At 37.4% G+C, this 13,568-nt stretch overlaps 1 protein-coding gene across 6 annotated transcripts in view; it reads right to left on the bottom strand.

The window, feature by feature from the left end:
- Positions 1-13,568, bottom strand: part of akap13 (A-kinase anchoring protein 13) — a 95,075-nt gene that overhangs the window by 4,959 nt on the left and 76,548 nt on the right. For 3 of the 6 annotated variants that reach the window (XM_082160182.1, XM_082160177.1, XM_082160178.1), the window contains 18 exons: positions 11,352-11,419; positions 10,989-11,055; positions 10,741-10,891; positions 10,358-10,467; positions 10,103-10,249; positions 9,719-9,966; positions 9,479-9,604; positions 9,203-9,320; positions 8,865-9,116; positions 7,836-7,912; positions 7,403-7,584; positions 6,941-7,041; positions 6,391-6,567; positions 4,027-4,173; positions 3,843-3,913; positions 2,208-2,252; positions 2,001-2,051; positions 456-929 (listed from right to left, as the gene is read on the bottom strand). In XM_082160182.1, the coding sequence (XP_082016308.1) occupies positions 456-929; positions 2,001-2,051; positions 2,208-2,252; positions 3,843-3,913; positions 4,027-4,173; positions 6,391-6,567; positions 6,941-7,041; positions 7,403-7,584; positions 7,836-7,912; positions 8,865-9,116; positions 9,203-9,320; positions 9,479-9,604; positions 9,719-9,966; positions 10,103-10,249; positions 10,358-10,467; positions 10,741-10,891; positions 10,989-11,055; positions 11,352-11,419 (2,612 nt within the window). The remainder of the gene's footprint in view (positions 1-455; positions 930-2,000; positions 2,052-2,207; positions 2,253-3,842; positions 3,914-4,026; positions 4,174-6,390; positions 6,568-6,940; positions 7,042-7,402; positions 7,585-7,835; positions 7,913-8,864; positions 9,117-9,202; positions 9,321-9,478; positions 9,605-9,718; positions 9,967-10,102; positions 10,250-10,357; positions 10,468-10,740; positions 10,892-10,988; positions 11,056-11,351; positions 11,420-13,568) is intronic. The other 3 variants (XM_082160179.1, XM_082160181.1, XM_082160180.1) reach the window with 3 other exon arrangements.

The raw sequence follows: 13,568 nt of genomic DNA on the forward strand, positions 1-13,568 counted from the left end.
TTAAATTGATCAAAAGTGAGCATCATTACTCTATTGTCACATGATCCTTCAGAAATCATTCTTATATAATTTCTCATTATCATCAATGCTGAAAACAGTTGAATAGAACATTAATAGAAAGTTCAAAAGAACAGACTATTTGAAATATAAATCTTTAGTAGCATAACAAATGTCTTTACTGTGAAAATTCACAGGACTAAATAAAATTTTAAAACGCATTCAAATATTAAACAGTTATTTGAAATAGTACTGTTACTGTTTTTTTCCCTCTGTATTTTTGATCAAATAAAGACTTCCTTTGAAAATCATTTGAACAGTAGTGTAGTGCACATCATATAGACAACTTTATGAGGCCCCAGTTCTCATTCATTATAATTACACTGACCAGGATATTATGAACGACATGAGGGCGAGTAAATAATAACAGGGTGTACATTTTTGCACGCTCGCCTCACCTCAGTTTGTCTGATCTGCTCGGCCTCTCTCTGCACTTGCTCTCGTTCTCTCTCCAGTTTCTTCTGGCTGTCCCTGAGCCGGGCCAGGTCTCTCTGATACTCCTCTTTTTTACTCTGCAGGTCTTGCTTCTCCTCATCCAGCTGTTTGGATCTCCTCTGCGCCTCTTCCTCTTGGCTCTGCACCTGCGCCTCCCTCTGGGTCAGTTCCCGCTCGCGCGCTTCCCACTCCTTTTCCCTGCGCTTCCTCTCCTCCGCGTGGGCAGCCTGTTGCTTCTGGAGGCTGGCGACCTCCTGCCGCTGCTTCTCCAGGCTCCGCTGTTTCTCCTGCTCGATCAGAGAGCTGGGCCGTGACGAGGAGGAGGAAGAGGAGGAGGTAGAGGAGGAGACGGATGGGTGACGTGAAGAGGGCTGGGGGCGTTCATTTAGGCTGTGCCGTTGGTCCTCGATGAAGGTGTCTTGCTGGACGACAACCGCCTATGTTGGAGGTGAGAAAAGCAAGCAGTTTTAATTTGCATGCAAAGAGTTAAAAGTGTTTGAAATTACACTTCAAGAGCTTCAAATGAGAATATTAAAGGGATAGTTCACCCAGAAATGAAAATGACCCCATGATTTACTCACTCTCAAGCCATCCTTGGTGTATAGACATTCTTCTTTCAGACGAATACAATCAGAGTTACATTAAAAACGGTCCTGGATCTTCCAAGTTTTATAATGGCAGTGGATTGCAACCAACAGATTGAAGCTCAAAAACGTGCATCCATCCATCGTAAACGAACTCAAAACGGCTCCTGAGGGTTAATAAATTCGATCCACTTGCGCCTAAAGCGCTACTTATGTCGTCGGAAGTAGCGTAGTTCATCATGGCGTAGCGTAAATATCAGCAGTACGTCGCATTACTCGCATAAATTGTGCATTACACTTAAGTCAGATCTGTATGTTCGTTTGGCTGGAAGCTATTTATTTGACTTTATAAAGTTTTAAATATGAATATTTATCTTACACATCTCATCGCTTCGCTTTAGAAGGCCTTTATTAACCCATAGGAGCCGTTAGGAGTTCATTTACGATGGATGGATGCATGTTTTTGAGCTTCAATCTGTTGGTTGCAATCCAATGCCATTATAAAACTTGGAAGAGCCAGGACATTTTTTAATATAACTCTGATTGTATTCATCTGAAAGAAGAATGTCATATACACCTAGGATGGCTTGAGGGTGAGTAAATCATAGGGTAATTTTCATTTTAAAGTGGACTACTCCTTTAAGGTGCTAAATCCAAATTCAGATGAAATAGGCCCCATTTCTAGTGGCCACAAAGCACCTGTCCCGGGAAAAGGTTGATAATCACCCACTTAAGGTCAACTGTGGGTCAAATCTATCAGAGTGCTTCTTAATACATTATAATGCACTCTGCTTGATTACAAGCCTGCTAAATAAACCCCTGCATTTGTAAATTTCTTTTCCTTCTGTCATGCTGGGGATGAGAGCTGCTGGCCTGAACAGAGCAGAGCGTGAAATAACAAGACAAAAAAAGAGAATGAGTCACCTGTAATGTGCTCAGCAGGTCATGAAGATGAGCGACGCTCTGAAGAACCTGCTGTGGGAGGATAAAAGGATTGAGAAAACGAAAGCAGTCACATCTATTTAAACTGAGATGCAGACAGTCAATTTTTTTGTTCCATAATTTAGATATTTAAATATACTGTAATAGTATACAATGTTTCCTGAGCTGTTTTCAAACAGAAAAGCTAACCTCGTTGTTCCTCTTGAGGAGCAGCAGGGGGTTGGTGTTGCTTGCCTGTGGGAGAGAGAGCCAGTCACAGGGTCAGGACGATACTGTACATAAATTAATAATCAGCAATCCACGTGCTCATGGACAGGGCACTGCAGGCCCCTGCCGGATATAAGAGTCTGTGATGACGGGTCACATTAATCTGCTGCTGGAGGGCAGATGACAGTCTTCATGTGTCCTCATTATCAAGTTACTATAGAGTTATGTTCTACGATGAGTGTGTGTGTAAACCTACAGGTCATCTTAGGTAATAAACATATTCTAATGCTCAGCACTTAATGGCTTGAGCATATGGTGATGCACTGATGACTAAACATGAATCAGGTTGTTAATGGAAATACATCCATCCTAGAACCACTTGAAAGAGCTTTTTATATAATGTACTTATAAAACGTGTATTTATTATATAACATTTTATTTATTATTATTTATATTTCTTAATTATATTATATATTATATAATACAGTTTCTAAGTATGAACTATAGATAGATATATCTAAGGCTTTTGGTCATACCTAGGATATCCAGAACCACCAAAGGAGGGAGAGCATTTTCACATTTGGCTCCAAAACTCTGGAATAGTCTTCCTGATACTGTTCGTTGCTCAGACTCGCTCTCCCAGTTTAAAACTAGATTAAAGTCGCATCTCTTCAGCCAGGCATTCATATAATCCCACAGTTCAAACTACAATCTGGCCTCTAGCTCATAAATGCCAGAAGAGAAGTGGCCCCCGACTGAGCCTGGGTTCTCCCAAGGTTTTTTTTTCTCCATTAGGTCACCTGATGGAGTTTTAGGACACCATTAGGTCACTTGATGGAGTTTTTCAGTTCCTTGCCACTGTTGCCTTTGGCTTGCTCAGTTGGGGATATTTTGGGGATATTTAATTTAATTTTATCAATCAATAAATTCCTCTTGAAACAAACTTTGTTGTATTATTTAAATTTAATACTGTGAAGCTGCTTTGATACAATCTGTATTGTGAAATAAACTTGACTTGACTTATATATAAACACACACACATATATATATATATATATACACATATACACACATACATATATATATATGTGTATATATGTTCGCATATATATATATATATATATATATATATATATATGCGTGTGTATATTTATTTATATATATATGCATGTATATGTGTTATATATATATATATATATATATATATATATATATGCGTGTGTATATTTATTTATATATATATGCATGTATATGTGTTATATATATATATATATATATATATATATATATATGCGTGTGTATATTTATATATATATATATATATATGTGTTATATATATATATATATATATATATATATACACATGTATATGTGTTATATATATATATATATATATATATATATATATATATATATATATATATATACACACACATATATATACATATTCATATATATATATACACATACATACATATATATATATATATATATGTGTATATATGTATTTATATGTATATGTAGGCTCTAAAAATATTTTTTTCTTTTTTCCCCCATCACAATATTTTTTATACACACATAATTTCAAATAGTTGCCTGGGTTGACTCTGTTTGTACCTTCTTTAGAACGCTGTCTGACTCAGTCCTGCGGAGCTCTGCGGAATCTTCCGTCTCCTCTCTGTCTCCATCTGCAGGAGATCAAACACATAGACAATCAGTATTTCCTGGAACAAATGAGTGTCATCACAAAATGCACTCTCACACACACTCCCACGTTCACACACGTGGAAAACACACCCACCTTTACTCTTTGAGATGTTCATCTGGTGGCTATCAAAACCTCCAAAGGTTTCCGCCCGTCGTGGCAAAGTCACGGGCCCTGCGGCACATACGCCCTCCTGCACTGCCCCTCCAAGACTGTCGTTCACCAGAACCTGTAATGTCTCAACTGCAGAAAGAAGATTTCGGGGTTTTATGAACAACCTGATGCTTCAAGAAAAATCAAACACAAACTCGCAGCTCACAAAAAGCTGAGAGGATACAGTAATCAATACTCTTTCCAGTTCTTGACCTGCAAAATTAAAGCAATCCATTATCTGTTCCTGCCCTGCAGAATCAGATCAGCCTTACGTATCGATTCCGGCAATGTCGACATTCTCCTAATGAATACTCCTACTATATGTATGAACTAAGACAAGCACTATCTATCATTCCCACATTCAAAGCCAATGTGTCTTCTCAGCACTTTGAACATATCAGTGCACTCTAAAACGCAGTGCAGGAACATCATTTATTTAGTTTCCATTGTTGTAAAGTTCCGTGTTCAGTACGAGATAATATCATAATGTCGATTACCACTGAAAATAATGTGTTCCTCAGTATTGAACTAAATCAATCAGAATGCAGTAAGGCACTTTCAATGGAAGTATATTTTAGACTGCATATTTAAAGCATATTCATATTTATGCATATTTTTTTGTTTTGTTAAAGCATTACCATGAATTCTTCCTTTAAGAATGTAAGGGCCTGTTTACACCTGGTCACTTTGTGCATTTTCTCTGATCAGATAGCTATCTGATTGTGAAAAAAAACAAAAAACAGGTGTAAATGCCCTCTGAAATACTTTCGGGACAGATTTAAATCCGATCACTCAAACCACTTTAGAAGATTGAGACGCACACATTCCAAATGAAACTGGACAAGTGTAAATGAATCTGGTTGTACATTTCACATATGTACATTTTACTCCTTACAAAATAGTAAAACATAAACATGTGAGCGTGTTATAGGCTATATGAGCGCTACTGGCGTCACATCCTGAAGCTCAAAATACGGTAATCTTCATTAAAAATAGAAAGACTAAATGATCATACCAGTGCTGATGCTGATTAACAATCAGATAGCTATCCGATCAGTAAATAGCATTAGCGACCAGGTATAAACAGGCTCTAATTTGTGTTTCACTAACAGCAATTTTTATTTTCAAACAGGTTTCCCCAATCACTTCCCCTACTGGGGGCGGCAGTGGCTCAGTGGTTCATGTAGATTGTCTACAAACCGGAAGGTTGGTGGTTCAATCCCCGGTTCCACCTGACCAAGTGTCGAGGTGTCCTTGAGCAAGACACCTAACCCCAGCTGCTCCCGACGAGCTGCATCGCCTTGCATGGCTGACACCGCCGTCGGTGTATGAATGAGTGAGTGAATGGGTGAATGTGAGGCAATATTGTAAAGCGCTTTGGTGGCCATTGGGTCTGTGAAAGCGCTATATAAATGCAGTCCATTTACCATTTACCATTTACTGCTACAGGTCAGCACAAAGCCCCGCCCCCAAACTCACACCATTGGCTGCACCACTGTTGCTATGCTAGGCTGGTCGGAATGTGCAAACAAAACAGCAAATATATATATATATATATATATATATATATATATATATATATATATATATATATATATATAACATCGCATTACAAACCGATAATTTTGTGTGTGTATATATATATATAATTTTTTTTACATTTTTTTTTAGCTGTATATAATACATTTTAGCAAGTATTTATTGACTTATTAAAAACTAGTACCTGCTACAAGCACAGCCAGTATTGAAGTTTCCCTGAGACTGTGACGCTCACAAATTGAATGTGATTTGTATTAAGAAAGCTTGTGTAACTGGCCAGGGAACATACGCACAGGCTGTACTATAAGGTGATGCAACATGTTGCTAACACCCTCGAGTTCAGTGAGTCATTTAAGAACCAAATTATGTTCTACATTTCAGCCCTCTAAGATTGCAATATTCATAAAAAACATATTCCCCAAGTATCCACAGTTTACTAGCTGCCATATGTTTGTAAGACGACCAGTGTTTTTTTCCGACTTAGATAATAAGCATTATATAACTGTCCTAAACTGTAAAAAAGTATTTTCATGATTTATCACCACAACTTTTCATCTTTTGTCAATTCAACATAGATAATTAATGTGGCTCAGATAACATAATATTTTGAATTTCTATTTATTAAACCAATCTACTTTATTGTATTAACCCAATTATTTAATTTCAATGAACTCAAAATTAAGGCAACCTGGTTAAGCTGGTTAAGCCTACTTTAAGTTAAGCCAACAAATGTTTTTTTTTTTTTTTTTTACAGTGTAGTTGTCTCACCTTCCTTCAGAGCCTCGTTCATGATTGGTTCCCCTTTGGTGATGTCATCGGGCGTGGCCCTGAAGAGCATTCTGTTGTGGAGGCCGGTCTCGTCGGGTACGTCACACATGTCCCTGAACAACTTCACTTTCTCCTCCAGTAAATTCAAGATTTGCTCATCCTTCTTGTGCAGCTGATCTGTAAAGACAGTTGTTCATTTTAGGATGAGCAACCAAAGATTCATTTCATCATTCATTTTGGGAGCAAATAGCAGTTTACACTCCTCTGAACCATTGAATTTTTCATGTGTTTTTCAGTCATCCTATTCACCACAATTTTTTGTTAAATTGTAAACAGACTGCACTCATAAAAGAGCAATTTCTTGTCAATTAAATATTATACAATGAAATACTGTATTCAATAGAAATGTCCATTAATTTTTAGACTTTCAATTGGAAAGAATGTCAGGGCATTTTTATGTTCCAAATAAATCTTTTTCTCTAAACCCAAACTTTGTAGCCTTATCTACAAAAAAAAAAAAAAAGAAAGAAAGGAAGATGGAATTCTGTACCTCTCAACTCCTTGACTTTGATTTCGTGAAGTCTTCTGTCCTCTTCGTTTTCACTAGGCACACCTTCATCATCATCTCGCTCCCTGGAGGAAATTGAGAGTCTGTAAAGAAAGACTACCAGCTCTCACAAATTGTGAAGTTTAAAGTGTCTTTAGTCACAATTATTTTATGCTAAGCAAACAATTATTTTAACTTATCATTTAAATTATTTTATCTAAATAAATTAAACATAAAACCCCCAAACAGTGCATTACAACATTATAATGTATATTATGAAAAATATATATGCATTTTAAAATGTTAAAGATTAAATTTGACAGTGCTATTAAATTATTAGTTTTTAAAATGTTAACTTTAGTGAGCGTATATATTTAGTGAGATATAACTTTAGTATATATATTTATGTATATAAATAAATTGTATATATATATAAAATATTGCTGTATATATTCAAAGACTCACATTGACTGCATGGCCTCTTGAATGAGCTGCATCCACGTGTTCCTCTCCTCTTTGGAGCTTGCATACACCTCTACCATCTCAGGCTTCTCAATGCCGGCCGTGATGAGGAACAGACCTTTCTCCTCATTGGCTACTTCCCTCAAGATGAGTTTCTGCAGAGAGATGACGGTGGAGCGCTGGTCCTGAGAGTGGAGAACAAGAGGATGAGATGAGAGTAGAAAATCATAGTGAGGTCATAGGCCACAATAAGAAAGTGCCAAAGACCTTGATATGACAATGTTCCAATTAAAACCAGCACTGACAGAGCAGCAGAGACATTACACAATACTAGATTGTTTGGATCAGCATCCAAACAACAAAGTGTAAAGTAAATATGTATTACTGATGAACACTGTTCTGGGAGTCACGAGAAGAGTCATAAAGATAAACATACCAAAGAGGCGAATATGTACTTCTGATCTTTCTCCTGCAGGAACACAATCACATCCTTCAGCAGCAGAGCCTGGACATCTGGAGAACAACACATCAGATTAAAAAACAGGCCATGTTTGTGTTAGTGTGGGTGTGTGTTTCTGTGGTGATAGACATGACTGCGTTCTGTCAGTGAAATGTCAAGGTTTTTTAATCCATTTTCTGTATTTTTGAACTGAATAACTAGACTGAATAAGTCTAGTAAATGTGAATAAACTGTGAATGTAAATCTAGCCACCATAAATTTAGGTGGTTGTGGGTGGTTTCCAGGGCGTTGTTATAAAGATGCTAAGGTGTTCTGAATGGTTTTAAGCTTGTTGTTTCTGTTCTGCGGTTCCTAAAGTGTTGTGAATAGTTTCTAGGGTGTTGCCATGTGGTTGCTGTGCTATTGAGAGTTAGTGCTAGGGTGTTATGTAGTTGCTAAAGTGTATGGGTAGTTTTTAGCATGTAGCTGTTTGTTACATGGTTGCCAAGGTGGTGTGATTGGTTTCCAGGGCATTAATAGGCGGTTTCTAAGGTGTTCTGAGTTTTTATTTAGTGTGTTGTTATTGTTATGTGATTGATAAAGTCTCGAAGGTGGTTGCCAGGTGGTTGTTAATCATATGGTAATGTGTATAGCTTTTTTTGTTTCTGCGTTTGCTGTTACCAGGGTGTTGCCATGTGGTTGCTAATGTGTTCCAAGTGGTTTTTAACATGTTGCTGTTGTTATGTGGTTATCATGGTGTTGCGAGTGGTTGCCAGTGCATTGCTATGTGGTTGCCAAGGTGTTCTGAGAGTATTTTTAGCATGTTGTTGTTGTACGTAATTGCTGGGGCATTGTAGGTGGTTGCCAGGGTGTTGCTAAGGTGTTATGAGTGGGTTTTATCATGTTTTTTCTGTTATGTAGTTGCTGGGGTGTTGCTATGCGGTTGCAGTGTTCTGAGTGGTTTCTAACTTATTTTTATCTGCTGATATATTCGTTCACCAATGAACCCATTGCACTGGTTCTCACCCTTGAGCCTGCCGGCTGTATTCTTGAGCTGTAGCGACCCGTCATGAATTAACTTCTGCCCACGTAACAGATCCTCTCTGGCAAACATCTGCCCACTTTTCATTCTCATGATGGACTTGCTGTCCGTCCGGCTGTACACTTCCTTTAGCTTCTTTTTCTTCTCATGCTCATTCACTTTATTGTCAACAGCAGCAATCACCTCTTTTAGCAACCTCAGGCTTTGGCTTATGTCTGCATGGTCCTCCTCATTTTCTGTCATGAAACATGAAACAATATTACCTGGAGCACCACAAATAAGGGTATTAAAATAGCCTGACTGCTATAGTAAGTAGTTGTACCTTTTGTGTGCTGCAGTATTCTCTGTAGTAACACAGGATACTTTGTGATTCTTTGTGTGACTAACAATATACACTCAGGAATGCTTAGCCGTCGGACAGCAGGGCTGCTCATCTTTTTCTGGAAAATAGAAACAGATGTAAAACATGGGAGCGGTTCCATTTTAGAGTCTTGAGAAATAAACAAAAGAAGGGAAAGATTAAACGCTTTAGACTACTTTTAGAAACATTTTTGTCTATTTGAGAAATGTGCATAGGCAAAATAATTTGAGATGCTACCTTGATGAAAGCTTGAAAACGTTTGTCTTTGGTGTGAAGCTCCTTGTAGAAGTTCACAGCTTCATTGTGTCTGCTGCAGAACTTCCCATAGACTTTCTTCATTCTGTCGGCACTGGAACCCGAGAACTACGGAGGTATAAAGAGTTGAAAAATTGTACGTTACTTGTACTAAATGCTCCAGACATTACAAATCAATGCCTTTCTACAGATGCTCCACCACAGGTTTGAGCCTGATCCTACCTGAGAGACCAGAATGTCGCCAATCTTTTGGATAACAAAGCCGCCCTCTTCATGGCTCCCTGACTCTTTCTTCCTTTCGAGCAGGTGTGAGAAGAACTGTGTGTGCAGGTCCAGAACTTCCTCTAACATTGGAAACATCTTCTCTACAGTCTGGACCTCCAATTGAACCTCTCTCAGTAGTCCTTTACTGTAAACATCAGCCATGATCTTCAAGGTCCTCACGTGGTGCATTTCCGTCTGGATGAGCTCTGAAAATGAAAGGGGGAAGAGACTTTACCACATGACCTTACAAGTGTGTTAATGACCTTGTATAATTTGTGCATTTCTCACAAGGTTTGAAAGTGAAAGCAGAAGCTTCTTGGGAGGGTCTGCTGTTATTCTTACCGTAGATGACATCTTGTCTCTTGATAACATCCTTTTTAAGTGGTTTCAGGAATTTCTTGTCTACCGTAAAGCTCCAAGAATCTGCCTCCAGCTCTTTGGTGTCAGCTTCAAATTCTCCCATCAACTGATTGTCCATCATCTCTGTACCTGCCGTACAAATTTATTATGAATAACCTTACTGTAAATATTCAATAACTTGACTCAAGACGGGCCTTTCCTCTAGTAATGATTCCAGTACAAGATGAAGAGACTTACCCTCATCGGTAAGAGATTCTGTGGATTCGGTGACTTTACTGGTCTTGTGAAGGGAGTCAGTAGACTGGGACAGAAACTTCAAAGTCTTTAGAGGAGGGTCTTCCATTTGTCTGAATGTACAAAGAGCAAAAGATATATTGTAAACTGCATGATTTAAAGCCTTACTGATTACATAAAACCATGACCATACAAACAAAATATTAAGGACACAATTCTTAAAGGTTTAATAATGATGAATTAAATGCAACGGTAAAGAATAAACTAAAATAGATGAAATACTGTAAGTCTCCAAGAATAAACAAAGAGGCAAACGTGATTTTAAGAGCAATTTCAATATTAAATCTAAAAACATCTGTATGTTTTCAGTTAGCAACGGCACTGACCCAGCAATGTTATTAATGGACATGCTCTTGGACAGCGGGTTGCTGTTGAAAGACATGATACTGCTGGGGCTTTTCCGAGGAGGGGCGAGAGGAGCGGGCTGGTCATCAGGAACAGAAATGGCGGACCATGGCCGTTCCCGTGCCGGTAGGGCTAAACAGATCAACAACAAATGGTCATATTTTTTAATGATACAAATAAAGGAGAAATACATAAAACAAAGAAATACATGATTGTGTGAGGAATTTACTTTTACTCCGAAGAGTGACACCAGGCGTCGAGGCAGAATCTGTAACGGTCTGCTGCTGTTTTTGCTGCTGAAAGAAATATTTTAACCTTTAATTTTTTATAACTAAATAGTTGACTAAAAAATGAAAGATCACACTCATGCCATACTTTTATGAATAACATCATACAGGTTTGGAAAGATATGAGCACTGTAAACACTGACATAATCTTTATTTTTAGGTTAAACATTATCTTTCATCATATTATTCCTACAGTTTTGGTCATAGAACGACCATAATTTGAATACAACAAAGAAACGTATGAAACACAATAGTCCTTGTTTATGACAGTCATATGAGATCCAACATAAAAGTCAATGAATTACCTTCATTTTGACCTTAGCACAAACAGGAAGACTTTCTCTGCAACCTTTGTGGACATGTGTATTGCAATCTGAAAACAAACACACAAACCATACGGTCAGTCCTGAATGCAAATGCCTTAATCCATCAGTTTAAAGCAATATTCCACTTGATCTCATTCAAAAGCAGATAGAATGAGCCTTAAGCTGTAAAATAGCAGTAAACGAAATAAACATATGGAAAAAAGTGGCAAAATACTAAGACTGTGCCATTTCCTGCTTCCCCGTTCGTGTAGGAGAGAGTGAGATTAGTCCTTTCCTGCGTGTCTCCACCTCTGCCAAACAGCTGATGTTTACCACAAATTTAGCTACAAACACTTCGGTTGAGTCATTGTTTATACTCATTTTCTCTATGAAAACAAGCTAAAATTGTGAGTTTCAGAAGTTAATTTGAATTAAAATTCAGAAACAATATGCCATAAGCGATTGGCTATTTCAAATGTATGACCAATGCTAAACAAGTAATGCTAAACAAAAACGCTAACTTTAATGCTGCTAATCCTCAGTCAAAACATACCTGCACGGATGGTTCTTTTGCCTTTCTCTAACAGTGTACTTTGCACCTCATGACCACAAAAACTACAGCAGAGTTAGACACACCCAAAAGAGATTTACAAGCTTTAAAAAACAAAACCACAAACGAGATTGTGTGGATGATGGCCCCAAGGGCTGCTAGACCTACAACTACCTACATGTCCGAGGGCGTAGAGATTATGATATTTTCCCTGCAAGCTCACAACTTTCCCCACTCCTACACAAAAGCAAACCCCACACAGTCACGGAAAGTGACTATTTTATAAGAAAACAAGCATACATTAGTGCGGAGTCAGTAAATATTTTTGGTTAATGATAAAATGAATCATTTTATTCAGCAAGGACAATTTAAACAGATCAAAAGACACAAAGTGACAGTAAAGACACTTACGCGGTTACAAATCGTTTCAAATAAATGCTGTTCTATTGAACTTTCTATTCATTAAAGATATATCACTGTTTCCACAAAAATATTAAGCAGCAGCAGCACCACTTTCAACATTGATAATAAGAAACGTTTCATCATTATCATCAAATCAGCATATTAGAAAATTACTGAAGGATCATGTGACTGAAAACTTGATTAATGGCTGCTGAAAATTACATTTTAAAACTTATTAAAACAGAAAACAGCTATTATTGTTTTTTGAAAGGTAAAATAGATTATTGAGTTGGAAGAAATTAAGAAACTTTTCAACTAATGAATTTGCAGTGAAAGTCATGCTATGACATTACTTGTTAATAATATTTTTGCTGAAAAGGCTTTTAGAGATCTATATTACTGGTTAATAATATTTTTTTTACCCGCCTACATGGCCTTGATGACATCATCAGAAAAGTAATTTCTTTTCAGGCAACCCATTTTTTTATTATTTTTTTTTAAATGCAGTTTTGCACATTTCCAAGAATGTAAAATTCAAGGTAATTTTTTATTTTTTTGAATTTTTTGAATTGTAATAATAAATGTCTTTAAATAATTACCACACACACAAACATTACCCACAAAAAAAATGCTTAATCTATTTTGTGACCAGACTTTCAGAGATAATATCAAACCAGCATCAACAAAAAAAATTTAGTGTCAGTCACTTTTGGGAAATGAGAGGAAACGGTAATGAGTCTGCCAGCACATCCTCTGAGAACAATAAACAGAGCGCTACAGTACGGCGGATGTTCCAGTGCACTGACTGGTCTCAGTGAGGAGCTGAACCTCGCCAGCTGTGTGCGGGTGGAGCGACAGAGTGATGCAACACTGTGTAATGCCAGACTGGGCAGATAGCCATGATTCTGACTCCATTTTTCCCCCTTCATTTCTTAAAAAATCTCATTTTGAAACGCATATCAACCCAATTCTCCACACATATTGTACACAACATTGTCTCTCTAGAAATCTGTGGCTTATAATCAAAAATAAGAACGCAAAGGCAGACGGTCTAATTAAAATAGCGTTGTTATTTCTAGAGACAATCTGTAGGCAATTTCTCTATGGATTGAATTTATTTAACCCACTTCCTGTGTGAATCTCCTGCGATGCAAGCCTTTGCAAAAATAAAAAACTTTCGCAGCGGTAAATAAAATTCTGAAGCACACGGCTGCACTGCAAATGTCAGTAAAGGAGGAAGTGCCAAAAAAAGACACCAGCCTATG

This window comes from Leuciscus leuciscus (genome assembly GCF_965113295.1).
Source record: "Leuciscus leuciscus genome assembly, chromosome: 25".
In the NCBI taxonomy this organism is placed as follows: Eukaryota; Metazoa; Chordata; class Actinopteri; order Cypriniformes; family Leuciscidae; genus Leuciscus; species Leuciscus leuciscus.